Source organism: Xenia sp. Carnegie-2017, unplaced genomic scaffold, assembly GCF_021976095.1.
Source record: "Xenia sp. Carnegie-2017 unplaced genomic scaffold, XeniaSp_v1 HiC_scaffold_22, whole genome shotgun sequence".
Lineage (NCBI taxonomy): Eukaryota > Metazoa > Cnidaria > Anthozoa > Malacalcyonacea > Xeniidae > Xenia > Xenia sp. Carnegie-2017.
The window spans coordinates 2,524,299-2,550,328 of NW_025813485.1; the positions used below are offsets into that span (position 1 = coordinate 2,524,299).

Sequence of the window (26,030 nt, forward strand, 5' to 3'; positions counted from 1 at the left end):
TCCATTCCATTTATTCCATTCCATTTCTTTATTTCTTCCATTCCTTCATTTCCTTCTGTTCTTCCATTTCTTTTTTTCCTTCATTCTTCCTTTCCACTTCATTTCTTTTCCACTTCCTTCTGTTCTTCATTTCTTTTTTTTTCCTTCCTTCTCTTCATTTCTTTTTCCATTCCTCATTCTTCATTCTTCCACCTTCATTTCCATTCCATTCTTCATTTTCTTCATTTCTTCCTTCATTTCTTCCATTTCTTTCATTTCATTCCATTCATTTCTTTCATTCTTTCAATTCTTCCTCATTTCTTTCATTTCTTTCTTCTTCCTTTCCTTCCTTCTTTTCTTCTTCATTTCTTTTCCTTCTTTTTCCTAATTTTTTCTTATTCTCATTTCTTTTGTCGTTATACACTTTGTTTCATTCATTTTGTTGTAATTGTTCTTGTTTGTTTTCTCGTGCTTTATCTTGCATTATTTGTTTGTCGACATAAAGGTGCGAATAAATTTTATTAATATCGACAACAATGTTATTATTTTTATTACTGTTTTTCTGCACGTTCGGCCGCAATTAGAATAAAAATTAAAGTTTTAGCTACTATGCGTCGATGCGGAAGTATTTTATATTAAGAAACTAAACCGCCCCCCCCCCGCACTGTCACTCATTGTACGTCTATTCAGACGTTTAAAATAAGGACAGGCAACGCAGTGGATGAGAGGGTGTAAGAACATAAACAAAAAACCAACACCTATCAATTTACAGAGGGTCAAATCAATGTTACTTATAACCATTAAAATGAAGTAATGATGATTAAACGGAAATGTTTGTGTGCGTTGCAGTGAAGAAGCCAACAATTTGTTCCCAAAAACAAATACGAACGATTATTGTGGGCACAAACATCATTAATGTGGAATGTGAAGCAGTGAATCAAGTTTTATTTAATGATGAATAAAGGAATGCCAAGTAAACGACATGCTAAGTTTAGAGTTATGCCTATAGTGACACAAAGGAATTGTTTCTTGATATTATGAAAGTACTTTAGATTGGAACGTCAGATGATCTGATCGAGGTAAAGGAATTTTAGAAAAATAGCAGTGACCATCAACGTTACCTAAAAAATAATTGGAAAGAGCTCTGTTTATTATGATGACAATCACACGTTAAAGAAATTCTAAAGTTATATCATGACAAAGAAAAGGCACGGTGTCTTTACGATGATGGAGACTAGGCTTACCTACTATTGAACATGAAAAGGATTCACCTAAAAGGATCCTTTCTTTATTTCTTGCATGTATACTTGTTGCTCCCATTAACTATTGCTGTAAGATACCATTTCTCAACATTCAAATGTTATTTAATGTTATAATCACCATCACGAAAAAGCAAAACAACAACCTTTTGCTCGAATATGCACAAACAAATTGGAGATTCGATTTGCAATTAGGCAATGGCAAAAAAAAGTTGAAAAAATAACGTCTTTTTTACGACAGAACTGTAATACTGGTTTCTATAAGTCATTGCCCATGTCAGGCATTTTTTTTGTGAAAAATATACCACGTGTCAACAGTAGATGCCCTTTGCACCATGCAAGTGCCTTACAGAAATTTATACCCCCCTGGAAATCAAATGTTTTTCCTGCGCCCTTGCCTTTTTTTTTTTTTTAAAAACATATTGCCAGTCATCGTTTACATTGATGACGTTAGTCAATCAGCAGAGAGGACACCGAAATTTGCAGCTGATAATCGAGCACGGAATTGAGCTAGGCAGTGCTTTAAACAAAATTTTGATTCTTTTGATGTCTTATTGTTACCTACTACCAGTAATCATCTTCCTAGTTTTTTCACGACTAACAACGTACGTAGCTAATAGAAAATGACTATTATTCTTTGTATATCTGTAAAAGGCAGTTTTGACATAAGTTGAGAGAGTCGTACAAAAATATGGACTTATTTAATCGTAAGTTAGAAACGTTAGAGATTCATATCAAATAAGATCTGAATATATTTGAGGATGAGTTAAACATATGACAATAATTGCGCGTACCATAATAATTTTCTTATATCATATTACATAAAATAGCATTTCAACTAAATTTTGATAAGGCATTCAATAACAATATAAAAAAATCTGTGTATAGTTTGTAGTCCAATTCTGAACTTCAATCTTTAGCTCTTTATTTGATGTACCTTGATCCATGTTGTACAATCATTTCAAAAGTAATCATGTGACTTTTTCATTTGTACAAATTAGTTTGTACAAAAGCAAAGCATTTGTTATAATTTTACCAGTTAATATGTTACCAATTTGACTGATTTTGGTTTAATGCAACTACACAAGAATAAAATACATTGATAAACATTATTTACCTTGCACTTTCTCTGAAGTTTGAACACTGTTATTTAAAGCTCATAATAATCACAGCTTCTAAGAGTAACTCACTTATTTATGCAAAGATCAATTTTAATTTTAAACATCAATCAACTGCTGTATTTTTAACGTTATTATTAGTTAAAAAAATGGGAACATCATGAAAAATATTGAGTCACATGTTATTGTGCTGTTTCGTGTTCAACTGCAGTACACTGAATAGCAAATTATTTTTTACAAGGAATATTGACTAATAACAGCAACATTTTATTTATGCAGTACTTAATTGATATACGGCTATAAATGTAATGTTGCTTTGAACTGGAAAGTCAGAGCATGGTAAATTTAACGACAGAACTACAATCACCCTTGAAGTCTGTGATAAGAGATTGAATTCTGTCTAGCAGGGCAGCACTGTTACACCTTGTCTTTGAGTTCAGTCACTATGACATGATTCTGACATAGAAACGCCTAGTTTGGGAATCCCATCTGCCCATAGTCTGCAATTTGAGACGCTAGGTGTCAACGCCAATGCCGTCAAAGACTAATTAAACGGAAATCTTAACCCATATATGAACACAATAGATGGGTACAGAAAGACGGATAGGTAGACACGGCGAGACGGATAGTATGATACGATTAGTAACGTGTGCACAGAAAGTCTTTGTTTTTGATTTAATGATAATGATAAATTTGCTGAAAAAATTGTCATGCTTTATAGGCCAAAAGCGCACTTTTTGCACTGAATGCCGATAAACCTTTATAAAGAAAACTCGTCCATCTTTATACTTTTATACTTTTAGGGATTTAGAGTTATTGCAAAAGTAGAGTGAAGAATACAGATTCAGGACAATCCGTTTCTTTTTACGAACTTAACGCCTGTTAGTTTTAACTTCTATATATTGAGTCATATTTGCGAGTTATTTTAGCAAAATCTTTCTTTTCACTCTGCGACAAGTTGATTTAGTCCTATACTGGAGTTAAAATAACTCTCTTATTTTAACACCTGATGGAGTTAAATAAAACCCATTAAATCACTAAAAATAAAAATGCGCAGTCTTTTTCGTTCGTCCGTTTATCCGTGTTAGATTTTTCACTAAACCATCGACAAAAAACATGTAATCATTTGCGTAATTAGCAACGACTACCTGCCGCTACAGCCTACAAAATAACAATATTGAACGAATTATTTTGGCAGCACCTACATAATGTTGCTTTCGTCAAAAGTATGAAAATACTTGCTTGAGATTCGTCAAATCTCGAAAAGTAAATAACGACATTTCAATTTTTGTACATCCACGTGCAAATGTGATGACCTTCTTCTAGAAAAATCAATCTGATTCAATCAAGACTCAATTCTATTCCATATTTGGTGTGAAACGTGTTTCGATAGGTAGAGTATCACTGTGAAGTATCATCACCGTATTCACACCTTTCACATTAATTCTTCCTACTACGCACAAATGGGACGCAATGTCATGGTGCATTTGCTCAGTTGGAGTGTAATTATGAGTATATATATGACCAGAATTAAACACTACTTGAGTTGAAATTTTCGGTGCTTGGGAAAGAAAAGAAAGATGTTTGTCCAGCTTATTTTAGGTTTGGTAGCTTACACCATTTGCTCTTGCACTGGTAAGTATATAAATATACAAAGTGTATAACAATGTGTGTATATATATATATGTGTGTATATTTAAAATCATTGAAAATCCGGAGAAACTTTTATTTTTAAACAATATAATGCCTGGATTACCAATCTTTAAACATATATATATACATATATGTACATTGTTTTGAAACATCTTGATTGTTTGTGCTCTAACATTTGGCAGAAATGTCAATTAGTCTGCATTATGCAGTTAGTGGTACAGCGGCAAATAATATGAAAATAGCGCGAATGCAATACCAAGCGCAAGATTCCTTAGATTTTAAAACAAAACCACTACATGCACGGCATCTTTGACGGATGTGCAATGACTACTTGGCTTGTTGGTATTAGGCTACGTCATTTAATTAGTTTTTTAGATATATGAAACCTTTAACGAAAAAAGTCTGCATTATGACTCACAAAGTGTTTTATGAAGCCATAAAATTACTAGAGTTTATCTGCAAAGAGATCCTGAGTCGGGAACTTGCACTAGAGAAGGGACTGCATGCGTTAGAGAAACGGATGAGTTGACATGTGTCTTTGACTCTATGTATATGTTAAAAAAGACTCTGACTCCGAGTAAACTTATTATTGAGTTTCATGCAAGATTTGATCCCTCAACCCTTAATCAAAAACAAAAATTTAAGTTAACGCCTACAATTAGGAAATCCTGTACCTTCGCAACAAAGCATTATTGTGGACGATGATGAAGTCAATTGGTCAAAATTATTCAATGCAATGAACAATCAAGTTGGACGCTCCAGTGGTAACAGAGATTATTCCATCTTCGACGAAATTATGCGAGTTAATATGATGGCACGAGGTAAATTGTATTCCTTGACAACAAAAAAAAATGAAAGAGAAAATTCATTGCATCATTTGTTTTTATACAATGTAGGAAGTGGCCTAGCACGCAGTAGTGATGGCGTCTTCCTTTATCAAGGCGACATAAATCTGGAAAAAGAAGAAGTTTCAAATCTAACGCGGGAAAACTCGTCTCAAGCAAATTCTGTAGCACGTGGCAAACGGGCAGTTATAAGAACAAATGGTGTACGACTGTGGAAGAGAAATCCTTCATATGCAATTGATAACAGTTTGCGTAAGTTGAATGCTTGTATTGAAAAACTGTTGCATTTGCTAATTAGAAATTTACATCATTAAAATAGGTGGATATACTAGCCATATAAAAAAAGCAATTGCTGAGTGGCAACAGACGTTATATGGCTGTTTGGGAACTTGGCGAGACGTAACAACTTGCGAAATAAACCAGTAGACTACATGTACTTTTTTCGTGGAACTGGGTATGTATCATCTCAGATAGAATAAAACAATCATGCTCGAAGCTGATTTAATTGAGTTTATTTATGCTATAGTTGTTACTCACAAGTTGGCCGTGTAGGACGAAGGCAAAAAATATCTATTGGTAGAGGTTGCGAACAGCATGGAATAATTGTCCACGAAATAGGTAGGACAGCGTAAACCCACTGTTTACAAAATACTGGCAGCCATATTTTTGTTTTTTACTGTTCTCTTTTTATAAACAATGGTTAAGTGTGTGACAATTGATCATTTCCTTTCATGCACTGTTTTACAACATGTTTAGGTCATGCTATGGGTCTCTGGCATGAACAATCTCGCCCAGACAGAGATAGCTACGTCCAAATAGCTTGGAATAACATTTTATCAGGTAAATGATTATTTCGGTGGTTTTATCTTGTTGCAGATAGCCATCAAACTGTAACTATTTTTATTACAAACTTGACCATACAAAATATTTTTATTTAAATTTGGCAAAGGAAAGATAACGGGAAAAAAAACATCCTTTTTATAGGCATGGAATTTAATTTTAACAAACATTCAACTAATCGTATCAACAGTTTCAATGTTCCTTACGACTATGCCAGCATAATGCATTATGGAGCTTATGCATTCAGCAAAAATCGTAGAGCTACAATTATCAGTCGTAAAGCTGGCGAACGTTTTGGGCAGCGAGCAGGACTGAGTCCACTTGATAAAAAACAACTTCGGTTGCTTTATGGATGCAATGTTGGCACCACAAAAAAACCGGTACCAACGACTACATCAGGTATTTCATAAAATTTAATCTTTATACATAGTAACTGATGATGTACTTATACTAATTTCCAAACAACCTGTTAGAATGATTTTGTTTGAAAACGATAAACTGATATAAATATATTACAAAATGTGTTGGCGATTGTACTTTTTGTGTATATAGCTTGTATTTTATGAGTTTTCTAAATTCGTTAGGTTGCGTTGATAAAGAGACTCCAAGTAATTGTAACTACTGGAAGAACCAAGGTTATTGCAGGAGTAAAAAGTACGCAGCATACATGAAGGAAAATTGCTGTAAAACATGTGGCACTCTTGTGAACACGCCAAAACCGACAACAAAACCTACAAAAGCAACAACAAAAGCAACGACAAAAGCTACAGGTATATTTTGATGATTTAGTCTAATTTCCAATTGGAGGCTGTATAGACAATCTTTGTTTCAAATCAGTTTTGATGTCGACTGCCCAACAAAGCTCAGCAATAAAATTCTATGCAAGAACTGCAAAAAATATTTAAATATATTTTGAAAAGTTTCGAATTTGCACGTTTTGTTTGAATTGTTTCTGTTGTATCAATTCCGTTTATTTGTTTAGTTTGCTTCGATATACAGTCTTCAAATAATTGCAATCACTGGAAAAGACAAGGTTATTGTAATCATACGTTCCAAGTTTATATGAAGAAAAATTGCTGTAAAACATGTAATCCTACACCAAAACCCACTAAATCAGGTATTGTGATAATTTAGTCTGAATCAATTTGAACTTTCCTTCAATTACTTAATAAAACTCTACAATAGTAAAAACAAAGTTATCGATGAGTTTATGTTTTGCTAGTTGACAATTGGGTTTAAGTTGTTTTAAGAAACCTGCTTGGTAAACATACAGCAGAAATGTCATAATACAATTGATATTTTGGTTTTAAATCAATTTCAAATTCAAATTGCACCTTTTGTATTTTGTCGAAGCAGTACTTATTAGGGAAGTATTTTAAAATTCTTAATTCAAACAAAACGTAATTCAAGTCATTATACTTGCTAAAGACATTTTTGCACCCTATAACTTTTGTTATTGTTTTTTTACAGCATGTAAAGATAACAACAGGAACTGCGCAAGTTGGAAAAATCTAAATTATTGTTCGTATAGCCAGTATCGTCGATACATGATGCAAAATTGCAAGAAATCATGTAACATATGCTAGGTTTATGGTACTTTACTCTTTGTAGCTAGTGTAATTACAATAATACTATGTAATTACAAAGTTATTTTATTTGTATAATGTATTTATGTAATGTTGAGGATGAGCTAGCCAAGGCCATCGACATTGTGTAAAATAAACGCAGCCAATCCACTTGGATTTATATCATAATTAAAGTTTTAAGACTACGAACTATATAACCAAGCCTGCAGCAATGGTTCTAAAAACGTTTTTGTTTTCTTAGTACAACGATACTCAGTCCCGGGCTCAAACCAATCACTTCATTACAAGAATGAATCATGAAATATTGAATTCCAGCATGCACTACAAAACACACTCCTCTATCATAATTGTCCCCTACAGTTCCCATATATCTCGGGATCATTATCCATCAAGGAAATTAATAAAAATAGGTACGCATTGCGTACATGCGGGGAGCCTACTAACTGGCTATACAATGAAATAGATTTATAAAACTGTAGTTGAAATAATACTATATATTTTTTACACAAAACTTGCTTAAAATTCAAAAATTTGTTTTGTGCTCACTGTTTAATGAAAGGACGCAGTATTTGTCAAACTGTTAATGCATTTACCTAACGCCCTTAATTAAATTGTATGTCGCGTGACTGTGTTTTGATTGTAAAAAGTGGAGTCCTTACGATTTCTCACAAATTTTATGGCGATAAAATACATTACAATTTATATTGAAATTATTTTTTGCCTTAAAAACATATCGTCATTAATTTCTGTTATAAAACAGTTATCTCGGACTTGCATATGTTGTTCGCTGAACGATAAATCAACACATCTTTTGACTCGTATTATTTTATATATACGAGATTTGTTTCGCAATATTTCCGACAACTCAGTGCAAATAGTGTTTGATTTTTCCCACGTTACAAGTGATCGCAAAATACTTTCTTATGATGTTCAAACGTGAACAGACAATTCACACATTAAAAATATTTCATCGTATTCAATGCACAAAGAACCATATGTACCAAGCGCGTTGATTAAATTTCTTTGACCTTACGCGGTACAAATTTAAATGTAGTAAAATTTCGATCACAAAGCACATATGAGCCAATGACCAAATTATATAGCAAGCTAATTACTTAAATGATAAATTTGCTTTTTAAAATTGCTCTTTAACACGCAAAACTTAGCTTTGCCTCGCGGAAGATTCTTTGTGGAATCAATCGAGGGAACAAATGAAATGACAAACGAGAATTTGAAAACAAAACCGCGAGCAAACCAGTCAGTGGTTAGCTGTCTGGAATATTTTCCGAAGAAAGCGACGAAAAAAGGCATTCTTCGTCCTCGTTAGTACATCTGACTATCACCGAGGATTACGACAGACAGAAATAACAGACAGAATGACAGACTGACGGACTCTTTTAATACAGCATGGTGGTTAGTCGTGCACGCACAACCGCTAGCCACAAAAAGTACGGTAAAATTTATAAACAGCATCAACAGATATATAGTGCGGAATGAAATAAAAAGAAATGTCATAAACAAACATGTTTAACATCACACTTTCATTTAGCGTCATTGAGACGACTTGACACAGGAGGAACATTATGATGTCTAAAAGATGGGAATGTGTCCCGTACAACTGAAATGAAAGAAAAACAAAAATTATATCAAACCAAGTCATTTACGCATACTTAAAGTATTGAAATCGATTGCAGCAAATACTGTATCATCGTTTTTCACAAGACAGGCAAAGAAATATAAGAAAGTGTGATAAAGGCAGATAAAGTGCTACAATGTGAGGCTCTGTCCAATGACAGTACTTTCTATTCTTACGGAAACGCCAACGAATGAAAAATACTCACATCCTCCTGTAGCCCAGGAATATTTTGATGCAAATGGTGAGTGTTTTATCAGTTCAGGAGATTGATAGTTGATTGCATCCACTGTAAAGATGAATAGAAATGTAATCGTATTTCTAACGTGGATCAAGTCATGTAGCCATTGTAGACAAATACTGGAAGAAGAAATCAGGTGATTGCAAAGGGTAAAATATGAGTACAGCATGAGTTAGGTATGCGTAAAGTATGTTTATACTGGTTTCATGGTTTCATGTGATGTTGAAAGGGGGTATTTTTAACGCCAAGTTAACTTCATAATTTTCATGTTCAATAAAAAACTAAATCCACGTAAATATTTTAGTTCATATGGGTTTTTATGAACATACACGAAGGTACAGTTTTAAACACTTTATTGTTAGACTTGCCTCCATATCTCATTTTAGCAGGTATTTCTGATATCTCCAGCTGATAAACAGTTTTATATCCTTCATTAAGAGCCCCAGTTGATTGTCTAAGTTTCGGCCGAGGTGGAATATTTTCGCGAATAAACGGTGGTGGTTCCATTCCCAAATCAGCACTCCATACCTTGTAAGTCTTAAGCTATGGCACAACAAGATATTGAAGGCGTGTGCAAAAACAAATAACACTGCATTAAATGTTAACATTTACAGAGTCGGTATTCATATGATTTTTTAGTGTTAAATAAGACTACACTGTTTATAAACAGTCTAACTAGCTATTAGATGTCAAATTGTTACAGGGCAGATTGTGCTGACATTAAAAGTTTCATTTGAAATCACAAAAACGTTGTTACAACCTACCTTTCAAATCCGTTTGCTTGTAAAAATGTATAGTTAGTATAGTATATATAACGTACGGTCTTGTTATTATATGTATACAATGGTTACCTTGGAAACCATCGCTTTGACTGTATAGCATACATGACCTTCACAGTAAATGTTAAATGGCAGCAGTTTAAAGAAGTTTTTGACTTTTTATTACTTCATTTTGACTGTGATTTCTCACAAACCAATTTTTTCCTTTGAATGTTTAATTTCGGCGTTAGGAATGTTTAAGTTCGACAATATTATAAATTTTCTCTAAACGTGTGAGCAAGATAGACAGCTATGGCGACTAATGACTCAGCAGAATGTGCTTCATGTTGATAATGTAATTATACTTAGGTAATATAGTGATACTATACTTACGAAAATTACAAGCATATATATGTAAATTTGCATTGTTCTCGTTTTAGCATCACGTCACCTCCCCCCTCCCCCCGCCCTCCTTGCATCAAATCAGCGACGTTTTTTATGTGAAGGGCAAGTTGTTCATAAAACATTGTCATCAAAACTCTTCGCGTTAAACATAAAAAGCCTGTTTCTCACCCTGTCTCCTGAAGGAAAAGGAAATTTGATCCTTGGATGAGGATTATTTCGGTAAAACAGCTTTTTTGTTATTAATTTGTCTTTTTCCGTTCTATTTTCTCTCATTGGGAAACGCAGTTCGTTATTCTTCTCCCTACATATGAAGACGTAGTGAAGTACATGAAAAATTTGAAGCAAATCAATTTATTTATAACTCTGCATTGATTTAAATTTCTTTTGTTACATGTCATTTTTTCAACTCGAATTCAATGATAAATTTTCTTACTTTGTCATTGTTAATGAACTTGAAATGTCCTTTGAATGAGGCTTTGAAATGACCTTTCCGATGACCGAGCCTAGTCCATCTTCAATAAGACGAGCATTCCTGACTATAAAGAAAAGATATTCCTACATGTTCAGAAACTGCTCAAGGCTTCACAGAAATCGATATTTTAAGCATATGTACCTGCAATTTTCCACCCTTCATGATCTGATCGAATAAAGCGGGAAAATTCGTCTGTCATTTTTGACATTATGATTCAGTTTGAAGTAGTTAAAATATATGTGAATTTTGCCAACAAACTTCTTTTTACGACTTTATAAAGAGCTCTGTCTGACATTCACAAAATATGTCAGACAAAGACATAAAATCGGATTTTCTTACACAAGCACAACAAAGCTGCTCGTCTGATAAAATTTACAGATGGATTTACTCTTTATTATAAATACTAATCTGGGTTTTAATATAAAAATGAAATTTACAAGAAGCCTACTTTTAATGACTCATCCGATATTCCGTAATAAATTGGCCTACCCAGAACCCCCCGTTTTTCTATCAACAATATCTAAAGTTTAATTTGCAACGTATTTCAACAAAATCAATTTGCTTGCAATTAATAGAATTAAAGCCATTTTCAAATGTTTGAGTGACTTTATAATGAGCCAATACTTGACCAACTTTACCATTCCAAACCATTTTTTGAAGACGGAGACCCAGAATATTCCAGGAGTTGGGCTTGATAAAAAAACATTTGTCGTTTTTCCATCACATCCATGAGCCATACAAGAATTTCAAAATAGTTATATAGACGTATTATATGCATGTCAATGCCTGTGTCGAATTTCGCAATTTATATTAAAGTGATGTGATGCTGGCTGTCAACATAAGTCTCAAATGAACACCCAAACATCCATTATCTTGCGCCAACTCAATCTGGTGGACAAATGCGTGAAAGTCGTTAAGACAAAGGGCTTGATGTATTTAATATCTGATTTTTTAGGATTTGCTTTATTGCGTTCTTATGCTTCTTGATACGACGTATTTCAATGGTAAAAAAGTAAGTGAATTATTCCTTTTTAACAGACGGATGATTATTGCAATCATTGTATGAATTGTTTTATAATGTACAACTGATTTTCTCTCGTTATTTACAATTAAAAAATCAGCATCTGTTGTGCTAAACGCTGTATGAACCAAATCAATCTTCCTCGTGCTAATTGTCTGGACAATTACCAGTATAAGAAGACAAGAATCATATCACAGTAAAGCTTCACCCGATCACTGTTACAAAATTATTTACTTGAAATTTCATCACAGGAGCTTAGTGAAAGTTTAAAGGTACATATTCCGACATGTTGCTATCTCTGCATTTATTTGTATTAAAAGGTATTTACACACTGGACAGCATCAACGTTATCTCCATTCCATTTTGTGACCGATAAAATATCCGTTAGTAATACTTATAGTTTACAACTTTATGAAAAAACATCCAAACTTGAAACTGCAGTCCAAATTTTCATGTTAAAAATGTCTTTCATTATGAGAAATATCAGACTTATTTTGAAAACATGGCGTTGCTTATAGTGCTTTTCACTATTCGGCTTTGATCGGCTTAAAAGTCAATTGAATGCAGTATTCAACAATATCAAAATTTTACAATTTGAAGCAAAGACAATCATTTTTGAACGCGCTCATTATCCAATGGACATCGCTATACCGGAGCCTGATACATGCGTCACCGGACATCGCTATACCGGAGCCTGATACATGCGTCACCGGAGGTGGAGCCTGATACATGCAACTTTAACCAGCAATTAATTTTTACGCAATTCAGAAAATATCATTTGCGATGCAGAAATTTCCCCCAGATAAGCTATTTTATTATTTGTCTGACAACATTTAATAAAACGTACGCCTTACTCACCTATTTTATAAAATTTCATCATATTTTCATGTTTCTATCTGTGAGTTGTCCCAATTGAGCATCGAATGAGACCATGGATTCAGTAAAGCCTGAAACATCAAAGAATCGTCTTTCGTTAGATGAACACGTAAAAACATTAGCCGATTTGTAGTAACTTTGAGTAATTGGTTTCCTTGTGCTTCTTCATTGTCTTTCAGAGATTGCAGTACGTCCCCTGCTGATCAGCTGATGTACATTTGATTTTAAAACTATCTAAATTCTAAACTCTTTTTCAACGTTTACTCCACTTAAATATAAAATAAAATAATAAATGCTGTTGGAAATAAAGTATTTGAAACGATCCACGCACGTTACAATTACAGGACGGTGTATTCTTGGTCAGTTATAACTTGTACAAATAGCACAAGTCAAATTTGAAAAACAACGGATGAAGTAATGTTGAAAGTTTGTTCTTTGATTATCTGTTAAAGTTAGCAGTATTGTTTCAGGTTACCAGCGTTATGTGTACCCACTGATATATATCCTCGTTAGTTATGGTAAGTTGATCCATTTTACATGAATTAATAAAAAGTAAAGAGTTCTTTTATGTGTAATGCCAGTAAATATATAGTAACAAAACTCATACGGGCTGCTTTCTAACAGTATGGTTTCATTCACTGCTGTTTGGCTGATATGGTGATCAGTGGTTTTGGAGAAGAAAAATGGATGGAAATTTTGTAAGTTTATAAAACTTTATCATATCTCAAATTAATATAGTCAATTGTAATTTAACGTGATCTTAATAAATTAATTGATCAAGTTTTTCTCATTTAATTTTAGAAAACAGGCCGAAATTAAATTAGAAGGTGGCTCATATCTCATTCACAAAATTTATACAGATGCTGAAACTTTCAAGCTGGTGGGAACAGCATGTGACGTGTTAGGTATGGACATTTGTATATTTGTTTACAACCACATATTCGGCGTCAGGTCAACGGACAATATGATAGTCTTCTACTTCAAGGTTTCCGTCTCATTCTTGCTTAGTTATATATATGATGTATGAAATCACTGTGCTAATATAGTACGTTACTGTCAAATCAACGTTCAGCCTATTTTTATTTTTTAATGTGTGCAGTACGCCAGAGGTCTTTACGCCATTTTTGAACTGCTCATAGGAACAGCCAATTTATTATTTGCTTAGTTTGTCGCACAACCTATATAAGTGTTCTGTTGTACGGGATGCTGGAACGCGATTGAGGACACAATGGGACTGTATTTTATTTTTGATGTATTTTGTCAACATTAGTTACATTACGATATCGCGTCTTTTGACGACAAACGCTGGTTCGTTAACACTTGATTTAATATGAACAAATTGTTTTAATCTTCCAACTTAGATATTTTCTGTTTGCCTAAAAGGTACAACTCAGCCAACGATTGCGTGAATCAAATGCGTATCGAAACAACGTTTGACTGCATGTATATATATTGAATATATGTTATATGGGACAAAGTTTCCTCTTTCCCACCATTGTCTTCCTCAAGTCTTCCTCAACAACTTTTAAACTTCCCATGCCAAGTGCATGTGATTAAATAATTCCCATTTTAAGTCATTCTTACGTCTTTATGACGCGTTCATGTTTACAGTAAGAGAAATTTACTTCCCTTGTTTTTGTGATTCAGCATTTTATTCTCATATACGATACGTTTTACATCCCCTATTCCATTTTTGACATCAGACAAACACATTTTACGTACAAACATCACATTTTGCAACAGAGTTATAAATAAATACATACTATAAACGAAATGAAGAATTAAATTCTAAAGCTGTTTTTTATGATAGAGTTTTTTATGAAATAATTTGATATATTTGAATAAAACAGTAAACATCAGCTTTCTTTAATCACAAGATATAATGGATTGCTATAATTATACACTGTTGTGCGTTGTACCGAGTAAACTAGGCGTGGTTAAAAATATTTGTAAAAAAACAAGCTGATAACTTCTTACACACAGAACTCTGGATCTTTCTTATCTAGCTACCAAACGTTTTGTTCAATGTACACCAAAGTCAATAACAAACATTTATTTTAAGGTTTGGATGTAAATACTGCGTTGGAAAGCTTTGGAGCACATTTTTTTCATTTCACCGTTCAATCAGGTTACGATCGAATTCTTCGAGTTCTTGGTAGAAATCTTTACGATTTTCTTTGCAATCTGGACGCTCTTCACGATCATTTGGCGAACATTTATCCTGGAATGGAAGCGCCATCGTTCCGTTGCACCAAGTCAAATGATGGCACATTATTTTTGCACTACTATTCTAAACGTTCAGGACTTGAATCGATTGTCGTTGGTCTGGTAAAGACTATTTGCATCGAAGTTCTTCACATAACGGTAACTGTAAAGATACTGTCAAGTAAGGGAGAAATGGATAATGATCATACAATTTTTGCCATTTATGAAGACAAAAAAGCAAATTTAGCTTCTTCTCTAGTTCATTTAAACAGCACAAATATTGACAATGCAATTGATGTGAATGCAAATTGTATGAGAAATGATATAAATAGTAATCCTATGAATGTTAGCTCATTCTGTAAAGCGTTCCCATTTCATGTTCTATTTGACCAAAACCTTACTATCGTGCAAGCTGGTGTGGCCATATTGAGAGTGTTGAACGAAGCATATGCAACTCCTGGCAAGATCAAACTTTACGATGTTTTCAAATTACAAAGACCAAAATTGAACATTGACTTTGCACTAATCTTAGCTCACATTAATACAGTTTTTGTGGTTGAAACTAAGGATGGTACTATTCCCGGTGGAGCATGTAATCCAAAAATTCGTCTTAAAGGACAAATGGTTCATATACCCGAGTCTAATACTTTACTTTTCTTATGCTCCCCGAGGGTAAGTGATCTTGTTTCACTAAGAACGAAAGGTTTGTATCTTAGTGATCTCCCTCTACACGATGCCACTCGTGATCTTATCTTTATGACTCATACACGAACTGCTGAAAGAGAACTTGTAGAGCAACTGGAAGAAACGACTAACAACTTAAAGAAAATGGAAGCCTGCCTTATTGATGATAAGAAAAAAACGGATGACTTACTTCATTCTATATTACCAGCAAATGTCGCTGAAAAACTTCGAGTTAATCAAACTGTCGAAGCTGAAAATTATAAGTTGGTCACAATACTTTTTAGTGATATTGTTGGCTTCACTGCACTTTGTTCCAACGATAAAGTGGTTCCTATGGATATTGTGCGCATGCTCAATAAGTTATACACGTATTTTGACATGCTGAGTGGAGTAAATGAAGTTTATAAGGTAAATAACACAGGTCTCGTACGTTGAGTGCCGCATTTATAATGAATTTTATGTTTAATATATTGCTTTAAAGAAGATGTGACATTTCCCGTATGTATCACTTTTCATAAATTACATTTAATAAAAGATTCGCCAGTAATAAAATAAAGTTTTAATAAATCTACGCATTAAAAGATGAAAGTTTTTGGAACTTCTTATTTGTAGTTTGAAATTATCATGACTTCTGTATGGTATATGATTCATAGTACAGAATGAGAAAGTATTTAGATATTAAAGCCACACGTTTAAACTAAAACAAACACAATCATTTCAGGTTGAAACTATTGGAGATGCATACATGGTTGTTGGAGGTCTACCTACACCTTGTTTAGATCATGCTGAGAGAGTGTTGAACATGGCATTTGGCATGATGGAGGCGTCTATCAAAGTCTTATCACCGGCAGATAAGATGCCCCTGAAGGTATGAACAGTAAAGAAATCTTATTGTGCATAAACAATTCAGTCTTCATCGTTCATCAATCAAAGTCTTCTCGCTGCCTCATATAAATACCAACTTTTTACCAGAATACGCTTGAAGTCTACAAAAATTAAATGTAGAACCATGTTACATTTTATGATTATTTTAAAAGCTTCTCCCTTAAGATACGAATCGGGATACATTCAGGTCCCGTAATGGCGGGCGTTGTTGGCAAAAAGATGCCAAGATATTGTTTATTTGGAAATACTGTTGGAATTGCAAACAAAGCAGAGTCTGGAAGTGAACCAGGACACATAAATGTCAGCATTGTAACCAGAAAGTATGTACTTCCATTGAATTTGATAATTTATATACTAGTCAGTGTTTCTAGTAAGTGCAATCACGTCATTAGAAACGATATTTTTCTTCTCAGATACCTAAAAGAGTCAGATTATAAATTCGAGCCTAATCCTAACCCAAACCCTGTGACATGTTTTTTTGTTACACGAAGTCCAGCATCACCTCGAAAACCATCCATTTTGGACTTTATGTCTTCGATACCTCCACATAGTTACGGTGGATTGTTTCTCTCTCCTGTTTCCTCACCGTGCAGTGGTACACCTCTTAAGCAATCACCAAATACTAGTCCTTCAGCAACTCCACCCAGACCACGAGCGAAGAAAATAATTCAGATGTGTGCAAGCGTGAACGACTTTGAATGATTCTAGACTTTTAATATGGGCTGGATATCCTCAAAAACAATAATAAATAATGTTTAAAATGTGTAAATTACAAAAATTTTGGTAAAAGAACGACAAATTATATAATACTTCTCGTATTTCCAAAGCTAAGATTCTATCTATAGCTATAGCAAGGATGTAATATATTTCCTTATTATACATCATTTTTATTTTAACAGTAAGACTTATAGTATTTTTAATTGCTCAGAAGCAACAATAACTTTTTAATGCTGAGTGCTGAATAGCATTGCTTATTTTTCATTAAAATTAATAAACGTCAGCCAGTGGAAGAGCATTGGAGCCAGCGATTAAAGATTGGATGAAAAACTGAAGATTATATTATCATCAAAGTACGATGTATTGTCTAGTTATAAATGAATGAATGACAAATATATTGCCTGAAATTTTAATGACAATGGCTCATTCATATTGCAGTCTTATTTATTTTGTCTTCATAAATCAGTAGCAACACAAAATGGTTTTCATAAGCAAATATTTAATCTTTGTTTTAATGAGATGCCCTCAAACTTTGCCAAAGAAAAGCAAATTTTAGTTGAGTTTAAGAGCTTCTGTTATTGATGATGCTATACTAATTTCGGCCTTTGGTAATCTTGTGGGCATAGATCCTGGCTTAAATCACAATAAGACATTCAATTACTTATGGGATTTCTTGTGAAATGTATCAATACTTGCAGGTGTTCTAAAACAAAAATTCTACTTTAACGTAGATAAACATTTTGGATATTACAATGAGGCGATTAGGCGATTGCAGTATCGCACTCTTTTTGTAGAATAATTTTACATGCAGGATTAGTTTTAGGTTATAAAAATTTACAAATATTGACAACGCCCGGAAGTGGGAATGACTTTGCTTGAAACTCGTTTGCCTTGTCCATCCAATTGAATTTGCACTCATTATATACACGGTTAATATGCTTTAATTTTATAGTGGGAAAATGTTGTGATGAGCGGCTGTAGTTGTACATAAATTTCATTTCATGAAATACATCGTTGACTCATTAACAGCGTGAACTTTGACAGATAGACAGAGCAAGATTTTTGTAAAAATAGCATAAGCAACATGGTAAGAAGACTGGATGAAAAGTAAAGACAGTATTGTTAGCTTCATATCGGGCCGCGTATGTAGTTGTATATTTGAAATCGTTTTTTCATCTCGTTATTTAGCTTGCTTACATTCACAAGATACTTTATAAACTCATTGTGAAGACATACGGTGATGAAAAATGGAATGAAATAAGGTACAACAGAGTAAAGCCGTTCAAATATTCATTGCACATGTATTACTTCACAACAATAATCCATAAACAGACAAGTTTGCATATTGTCTTCCATATTTTAATTATTTGTTGCTAAATTATTTCATCATTTTACATAACAACTATATCTCTACATAACAACTATATCTCTACAGGAAAGAGGGAGGAATTCCAAGTGATCACACAGACACAATTTGCAACGCAGATAACGAGGGCAAAGTATATGATGATGAAATGATTTGGAAAATCGTCCAAACAGCATCGACGATATTAGGTATGATAAGATTTTACCAGAATACAGGCCATTGTTCAAATGTTTTTTAGTCATCTACAAAACCTTTTCAAACATTAGGCGTATGGCAATTAACAGCATATTTTTCTCGACAACTGTATATGCATCTCATTAAATTCGGTGTGGATCACCATTTTTAAAATTCTTTTCTTTATGACACGAAAGGTGTAAAACAAAACCATTGAACAGTATATAGAGCACTGTAGAAACACTCAACAACGCTGCAATCTTTAAAAGAGATGTTTCGCGGTAAATTTTTCTTCCGGGTATAAGGGGACATAAACTACTAGAAGATTTATCTCATTGCATACAGTGTTTGTATGATATTAAAAGCAATGAATGCATATATAAGCATGTATTTACAAACATTCAAATAAATTTGATGTAAACGGAACTGTACACTACCACACATAATACTTGTTACATAAACAGTACTTTACTAAAAACGATATCCTTGATGGTACAGTATATAAGAAGAAAAAACAGTTGTAAGATGAAAATAATTTTGTAATTACAAAAGCAATTAGCGATGTAGTACATATTGTAATGAATCGATGTCAAGGTCATAATTCTGTATCGCTGTAAAACCGTTTCTAATTCCAAGCCTAAATATATTTCCATAAAATTCGTGCGATGTATGTACACTATAACCCTGCACATAGCTTTTCCTCCAGCTGCCATTCAGAGTTATGCATAAAAATTAGGTAAAAATATAGTCATAGAAAGCACTAATCAATTTTCGTATGTTACGATTATGCATAAGTTTTCTGTTTTATTGAATGCATGATGCCTCGTGCCCCTGATCCATGGCCCAGCTTATTTTTGGTTAAGTATAGTTATATCAATCGTGTAATTAAAGCCTGTTCTATATGGTCTTGAACGTGTTGCAAGTATAGCGATGTCTCTAGGACATTTCCAAAACTGTTGCAGCACGTTTATGAGTAACGACCAAATGAAACCAAGTATAAGGCTCGTTATCAGTTGGAAGCTCAAGAAATAAAGATGATAGGATCTGCTACAGTTAATGTCTTCGGTCATCCACGGTCTATCATTGAAAATTTAGTAAACTATTTATCATTATTAAATACAAATAGGAATGCATGAAAAAGTTAGCACTCCAGTCAAATAACAACAGTCAACACAAACTGACACACAAAATGTGCTGTTTAAAGTCTCATTTCTTACGTTATGCAACTAAGTATTATGCAAGTATTTTGCAATAATCATAGCAGCTAAAGTACGTGAAATTTAAAGAAACTGCTATCGTATTGTTTTTTTCACGTATTGCTCAAGGGAATAGTGAATAAGGAGTAGGCACTCTTCATTTCTTTCGGCTATAACAATTAAAACCTAATGATATTGTTTTGTTCATATACCAACATGGCGGACATGACAACCATCAATATATAAAGAACAGTGGGAAAATATTCATGTTGAAAACCTGGAATATATAAAACATAGTTGCGGCCAGGTGTATACAAGAAATTCATAAAAAATCATGAATGTGACAACGAGTGGGAGATAATTACAAAATTAATGAACGAAACAATCGGCATAAGTCAAGGTGTTTGCATGACTTTGCTGTTGTAAAAGCAATCACTCGTGTGTTGCCAAAGACTTATTTATAGTTCACGTATCTATATATATATATATATAGTTCATATCGTATCATATATATATATATATATATATATATATATATATATATATATAAAATTTCTCATCAATATTACGCTCTGCTCTTAAGCATCGAGCACTGTACTTACGGAGACTCAAATAAACAAAACTTCCTATATATATATATATATATATACAAAGTGTATATACAATGTGCCCTCCTGGCTATCACCATATTAAAATGGTGACTCCCGCACTTGGGACACAGGACGTACGGTTATATATATATATATAGTTGCCTGAAGATCGCCCTATGGCGTGAAACTCCGAGTAGCGACAGCAAAAACTTGTCGATTTTATTTCATTATATATATATATACTTCAAAGGTATAGTTTGCATACAGTGTGTATATAAAAAGGGAAACTGTAGAAATTAGACAATTGTTAGAATTTCAATTCAAGATCATTATGTTAATCCAACTGGTACATTTTAATACATTATTGTAGATTCCTTGGAGGCTGGAACAGAGATTAAAAGCTTTTGTTGCTGTGTTTGTTAAATGTGATTCGTTCATTCGTAGTCACATGACTTAAATAAATGCTATTTAACCCGCCAAGGAAACAAGTGAAAATTTGATCGCTCATTTTAATACACAACAAATAAAACAACTATGGAGCCAAAAACAAAAAATTTTTTCGAGCGTACTAAGCGACGAAATTTTAACTAGTAATAGAAAATAACGGTTTACAGAACACTCGAAAGTCGACCAGAAAAGCTGTGTTCTCTCTTATGCCAACAAAATTTCAATATATACGCTCTCTCAGAAAATAACGAGTTTTGTTTTCCCTCGAGTCGCGTGCAATGTTGAGAATCTCGGAAAACATTTGTAGAACCAATATTTCCCTCAAGAGCATATTGAACGCGTTTGTAAGATATATAGCTAAAAATAAATGCATGTAATATATTACGCACCATGAGCTTACCATAGCGAAGGGGTATTGAAATTATGTGAAGAGTTTAGTTTCTACAGGTTTCTCTTTTTTGCTACAGCGTATATTGCACACATGATCGTCTGAGTAAAGAATTAAAGTTATATTTCCTTAACTTATGTAAAAGTTTTTTAATGGTTTACGACAAGAAATTTGAGAACGCTATAACTCTCTTTTACAAACATCAAAGTAAACACAGACCGAGAGGTCTCTCTTATTTAAACTGATCAAGTTAAACGTCCCTCTTAAAATAAAACTGCTTTTTAGAAGAGTAGCTCATACGATGATTACAATATTTTTGCTGAACAATACATAATAATGAAAATATACTTCAAACATCAAACAAGACCGTTAATTATCGTCGCAATTAAGATTTGTGTCATAGCAGCTATATGCTACAATAATTGTATATCAATATCATTTGAAATCACCAATTTTGCCTTGTAAACAAACGATCATTATGATGTGTTGCAAAAAAAATTAGCACAACGCTTATCCAGCAACTATAAACAATAACGACCTTATCGAACAAAATTCAAATGTTAGCCTTCCACTTCTCTTCTTTGTAAACGAACATGCATTTTGATTACGCTATTTCTTACACATAAGCTATTAGCTAAACTTATATTCATAATGGCAATCAAATTATCAATGTTTGTTTTCTTAGTTATCTTTACATTCTCAAAAGGATGATAATTTTTTTAAAAGATTTTCATGCTCAAAATCGTCAGTTACGGTTTCTTTATTTGTACTAGATCAACTTGCGCTTTCCATCTTGTGAAATGATAAACCACTTAATCTTTACTCTATAAAACTCAGAAGACTCAGGCGTACTACTCATACCACCAAAATTTGCTGTTATTCCTTACATTACAATACAATGTTTTTTAGAAACGTCAGTGGATGATCTTTTGGATGCGTTCGGAGTAATGTTTGTTAATGTTTGTTTCAAAGATCATCATAAAATGTTGACTTCGCTTGGAGATTCACTGTACAGCTTCCTGAATAACTTGGATCATATGCATCAAGTATTTAAAGATGCGAAGAAATTTGATGGTATGAAGGCACCGTCATTCACATGTGAAGCAAAAGATAGCCGAACATTAATAGTTCATTACCACTCCGTACGAAGAAACTTGGATAAATTTGTTTGTGGAGCTTTGCGACAATGTGCCAAAGTAATATGTAATGCCACTGTAGTTGTCACCGTATTGAAGGAATTTGATCCAATAACCAGATGTGTGTCATTCAAGATAGAAAGTTTGGACTTGTCTTTGACAGGAAACACAATGAACAAACGAAATCTATCAAAAAACGCCAAAGATCTTTCTCTTGGAATGAGAAGATTCTGTAAAGCAATACCATTTCATATTATTTTTGATAAAAACTTTGAGATTATTCAAATGGGAAGTGCTCTCGTGCGGTTCTTAACTGGGACATTTTTGAATAGTAACAGATATTTGAACGACTACTTCACGTTAATTAGGCCAGAGATAGAATGGAGTTTTCGTTCTATTAAAACACATTGCAATTTATCATTTCTTCTTCATTTGAATAGCTTTATTTCAGAAGAAATTAAGCGTGCAATAAATCTCACTGGGCAAATGATTTATATGCCAGAGTCGGATTGCATTCTTTATATTGGATCACCTGTCGTTGAAAACCTTGATGACTTAAGACGACAAGGATTATATATTAGTGATATTCCAATTCATGATGCAACTAGGGATCTTATTTTGGTTAGTGAGCAATCAAAAGCGCAGGGTGGACTAAAGAAACGACTCCAATCTCTTAAAGCAAAAGTGCAAGAAACGTCTGCTGAACTTGAACACGAGAAAAAGAAAACAGAGGACTTGTTGGAGGCAATATTTCCAAAAGAGATAGCAAAACAGTTAATTCATAAAAAGCCAGTTAATGCACAAACTATAGAAAGTGTGACAATGTTGTTCAGTGACCTTGTCGGTTTTACTGCAATTTGTGGAAAGTGTGCTCCAATGGACGTTGTTAATATGTTGAGTGAACTCTACACAAACTTTGACACAAAATGCACCGAACTTGAACTGTACAAGGTAACCCATATTATACTTACGTTTTAGTAACGTTATTAAACCAAAGCAAATTCATAGAATGACTAGGCACAAATAAATTTCATAACAAGAATTCATGATCCGTGTTTTAGTGCTTAATGATATTTTTTATTTCCCAGGTTGAAACTATTGGTGATGCATATGTTGTAGCTGGAGGATTGGACACCAGTATGAAGGACCATCCTTATAGAATAGCATTAATGGCATTATCAATGATGGATTCAGCTGCTGGAGTACTCTCTCCTGAAAAGGTGCCTCTACGCATGCGTATTGGTATTCACACTGGTTCAGTTGTCGCAGGAGTTGTTGGTTTAAAAATGCCCAGATACTGTTTGTTTGGTAACAACGTCACATTAGCCAATAAAATGGAGTCAAGAAGTGAAGAGGGGAAAATAAACATCAGCCCTGAAACACATAAGTATGTAATTATTTTCCAATCAATGATCTCATCTGTTGTGCTTTTACGTTTGAAGCAATAAATTTATTCTGTAAGAAATGACGTGATACCTCCTAAAATATGACGAATCAATATTTTTGTTGTAAATTAAAGGTTTCTTGAAAATAGTTTAAGTTACAAGCATATGATTTCATTTTTTCTTTTAAAGACATTTGAAGACATGCCAAGAGTTTTTATTTGAAACTCGTGAACAAAACGCGCTACCAGAAGCTTATCCGAAAAAAGATGACGAAACCTGCTATTTTCTTTTAAAGAAATCTACCACTAAATGCAAAAGAAAACTGATGGTCACGATAAAAGTTGAAGAAACAACAGAAATTTGATAGCGTCCACAAAGAAAAGATAGTTAACATAGATAAGGAGAAATAACTATATTTTTAAACCCCATTATGAAGATTATTAACCTACAAGGTATCGGCAATATGATATGACTTATCGTTAATTATATTGGTCAAAGCTATCAGTGTAAATAATGGTGGCTTCTATAGAACATGTTGAATACATTGTGGTGTTAATTGACAAAGCTTTAAACCCAGTGAGTATGGTGTTTGAGTAGTAGAAATTAGCGTCATTAGATAATACAACATAATATTTAGTGGGAAAAAACATAATTTATTGGCCATAATTAAACACAGAGATGTTATATAGTATTAAATAACACACATATATGCTCATTTCATGGAAAAATAGATCAATTCATAAATTCATGACGTCGTTTTATTTGGATCTCTATGTCATAATTTTGGTAGTGAAAAATTGGATCTCTGTGTCATAATGTTGGTAGTGAAAAAATGGATATCTATGTCATAATATTGGCAGTAAAAAATGATAGTGTATTAGTAAGAATCAACACGTTCTTAATATAAGCAAATATAAATAGTTGTAAAATGTGTCTGAGTAGCTAAAATTAACACAGTTTAAAATCGATTGTTGAAGAGATAAAGTCCTCCTTTTAAAGAGTCGTCACTGCAAGAGTCGTTTATATAAGTTCGTAAGAATCATAAACCCAAAAAATTGTCATCGCATAAAATACGTCATTTCACTTTAGTCGTCATTTCTAAAAGTTATCATTTTGAAAAAGCTCTCGTTCTCACGCAATTCCTTGTTTTACAACTTTTCTGCAAGCTTATTTGTCGCTGCAAAAGAAACACTTTAAAAATTTTAAAAATTCAGAAAACTGACCAACGATAATGATGTGAAATTATAGAATGGCCTATCTGAATTTTGGAAATCTGGAGAGATGGTCATTATGTTTTAACTCCATTGGATTATTTTCAAACTTTACTATAACAAGTTGTTTTATATGCTGTACATATGCACGACAGATCAAAAAAGTATACTTTTGTTGGAAAAATTTCTCTACTGCATAAAATACTTGAAATAAGCAAATTGTTCTCAAAAATTTTTTTTGAGAACAAACACAAAACAGGCTCTGACTGGCAAAAAATACTCGCATTGTCAAAAATTTTAATGTCAGAGAACGTTAAAGTATTTAGAAAAAGTTTTTGCTTATTGCAAAGCCATCTTACTTAAGAGAACTTAAGTGTAATATTTTTGATAAATGTAGCATTTTGTTGCAAATGTAGCATAGTTTCCTGATAAATGTATTTATTATTTAGAGGAATATGCAAGAATGTATGTAGTATAGTTTGAGTTATATCCTTTCCATTATATAATGTATGTATATGCAAGTAAATTGCAAGAAATGTTTTCCATTGAAAAATATAATATACACACTTTTTTCACATGTTATAAAAGACTATAATTCACGCATTTTTAGACAATTTCAAGAAAAAACATAATTTTCTCATTTTTTATATTTTCACCAATGGACTACAATTCATGCATTTTTACATATTTTCATGCCAAAAGTATATAATTAACATTTTTCTAAATTTTCACTAAAAGACTATAATTCACATATTTTACATATTTTCATGCAAAAAACGATAATTTTCAATATAAGAATATAACTCACATATTTTATACACTATCACGAAAAAAATATAAATTTAACATTTGGTCATAATTGCACAAAAATACTACAATTCATTCATTATTACATAATTTCATGTAGAAAATATGATATTTAAATTTTTTCATATAGCTTTTGGCATATAGTATATAACA

General features: G+C 33.0%; 4 protein-coding genes and 1 long non-coding RNA gene across 9 annotated transcripts; 3 read left to right on the plus strand and 2 right to left on the minus strand.

Annotated features, from left to right (window-relative positions):
• Positions 1 to 904: 904 nt before the first annotated feature.
• LOC124445807 lies at positions 905 to 1,335 on the minus strand. The gene is made up of 2 exons (XR_006948257.1): positions 1,224 to 1,335; positions 905 to 1,100 (listed from the first exon to the last, which is right to left on the minus strand). It is a non-coding gene; the product is annotated as an uncharacterized LOC124445807 (long non-coding RNA).
• A 2,455-nt stretch (positions 1,336 to 3,790) lies between these two features.
• LOC124445798 (zinc metalloproteinase nas-13-like) lies at positions 3,791 to 7,448 on the plus strand. Its single transcript, XM_046996574.1, has 10 exons — positions 3,791 to 3,991; positions 4,672 to 4,830; positions 4,906 to 5,106; positions 5,174 to 5,308; positions 5,381 to 5,472; positions 5,611 to 5,694; positions 5,839 to 6,093; positions 6,279 to 6,464; positions 6,677 to 6,811; positions 7,165 to 7,448. Exons 4-10 carry the CDS (start codon positions 5,286 to 5,288, stop codon positions 7,278 to 7,280), a joined length of 891 nt encoding a protein of 296 aa, XP_046852530.1. The 5' UTR covers positions 3,791 to 3,991; positions 4,672 to 4,830; positions 4,906 to 5,106; positions 5,174 to 5,285; the 3' UTR covers positions 7,281 to 7,448.
• A 1,209-nt stretch (positions 7,449 to 8,657) lies between these two features.
• On the minus strand, positions 8,658 to 11,027 carry LOC124445803. Its single transcript, XM_046996578.1, has 6 exons — positions 10,931 to 11,027; positions 10,751 to 10,853; positions 10,486 to 10,618; positions 9,523 to 9,697; positions 9,122 to 9,202; positions 8,658 to 8,898 (listed from the first exon to the last, which is right to left on the minus strand). The coding sequence occupies exons 1-6, from the start codon at positions 10,995 to 10,997 to the stop codon at positions 8,822 to 8,824; spliced, it is 636 nt and encodes a 211-aa protein (XP_046852534.1). The 5' UTR covers positions 10,998 to 11,027; the 3' UTR covers positions 8,658 to 8,821.
• Positions 10,502 to 17,590, plus strand: LOC124445791 (guanylate cyclase soluble subunit beta-1-like). Of its 5 annotated transcripts, XM_046996565.1 has the most exons (10): positions 10,502 to 10,536; positions 11,745 to 11,801; positions 11,911 to 12,082; positions 13,157 to 13,204; positions 13,311 to 13,384; positions 13,488 to 13,591; positions 14,749 to 15,983; positions 16,297 to 16,443; positions 16,626 to 16,780; positions 16,874 to 17,590. In XM_046996565.1, the coding sequence occupies exons 4-10, from the start codon at positions 13,202 to 13,204 to the stop codon at positions 17,160 to 17,162; spliced, it is 2,007 nt and encodes a 668-aa protein (XP_046852521.1). In that variant the 5' UTR covers positions 10,502 to 10,536; positions 11,745 to 11,801; positions 11,911 to 12,082; positions 13,157 to 13,201; the 3' UTR covers positions 17,163 to 17,590. The 5 variants fall into 5 exon arrangements, with proteins under 5 accessions (XP_046852521.1, XP_046852522.1, XP_046852520.1 ...); XM_046996564.1 differs by lacking the exon at positions 10,502 to 10,536 and having other exon boundaries at positions 11,661 to 11,801; positions 13,146 to 13,204; XM_046996563.1 differs by lacking the exon at positions 10,502 to 10,536 and having other exon boundaries at positions 11,661 to 11,801.
• Positions 17,591 to 18,261: 671 nt separating this feature from the next.
• Positions 18,262 to 24,607, plus strand: LOC124446905 (guanylate cyclase soluble subunit alpha-2-like). Its single transcript, XM_046997789.1, has 5 exons — positions 18,262 to 18,284; positions 18,613 to 18,731; positions 22,248 to 23,425; positions 23,563 to 23,861; positions 24,049 to 24,607. The coding sequence occupies exons 1-5, from the start codon at positions 18,262 to 18,264 to the stop codon at positions 24,221 to 24,223; spliced, it is 1,794 nt and encodes a 597-aa protein (XP_046853745.1). The 3' UTR covers positions 24,224 to 24,607.
• Positions 24,608 to 26,030: the final 1,423 nt, after the last annotated feature.

Coding starts and splice junctions, on each gene's coding strand:
- LOC124445798 (XM_046996574.1), top strand. CDS start 5,286: ATGTACTTTTTTCGTGGAACTGG. Junction 5,695..5,838: donor TTGGAATAACATTTTATCAG/GTAAATGATTAT, acceptor TCCTTTTTATAG/GCATGGAATTTAATTTTAAC. Junction 6,812..7,164: donor ACCAAAACCCACTAAATCAG/GTATTGTGATAA, acceptor GTTTTTTTACAG/CATGTAAAGATAACAACAGG.
- LOC124445803 (XM_046996578.1), bottom strand. CDS start 10,997: ATGTCAAAAATGACAGACGAATTTTCCCGCTTTATTCGATCAGATCAT. Junction 10,854..10,930: donor TGAAGGGTGGAAAATTGCAG/GTACATATGCTT, acceptor TTTTCTTTATAG/TCAGGAATGCTCGTCTTATT. Junction 8,899..9,121: donor TTCCTGGGCTACAGGAGGAT/GTGAGTATTTTT, acceptor CTTTCATTTCAG/TTGTACGGGACACATTCCCA.
- LOC124445791 (XM_046996565.1), top strand. Junction 13,592..14,748: donor AACAGCATGTGACGTGTTAG/GTATGGACATTT, acceptor ATTTATTTTAAG/GTTTGGATGTAAATACTGCG. Junction 16,444..16,625: donor CAGATAAGATGCCCCTGAAG/GTATGAACAGTA, acceptor TTCTCCCTTAAG/ATACGAATCGGGATACATTC.
- LOC124446905 (XM_046997789.1), top strand. CDS start 18,262: ATGGTAAGAAGACTGGATGAAAA. Junction 23,426..23,562: donor CCGAACTTGAACTGTACAAG/GTAACCCATATT, acceptor TTTATTTCCCAG/GTTGAAACTATTGGTGATGC. Junction 23,862..24,048: donor ATCAGCCCTGAAACACATAA/GTATGTAATTAT, acceptor TTTCTTTTAAAG/ACATTTGAAGACATGCCAAG.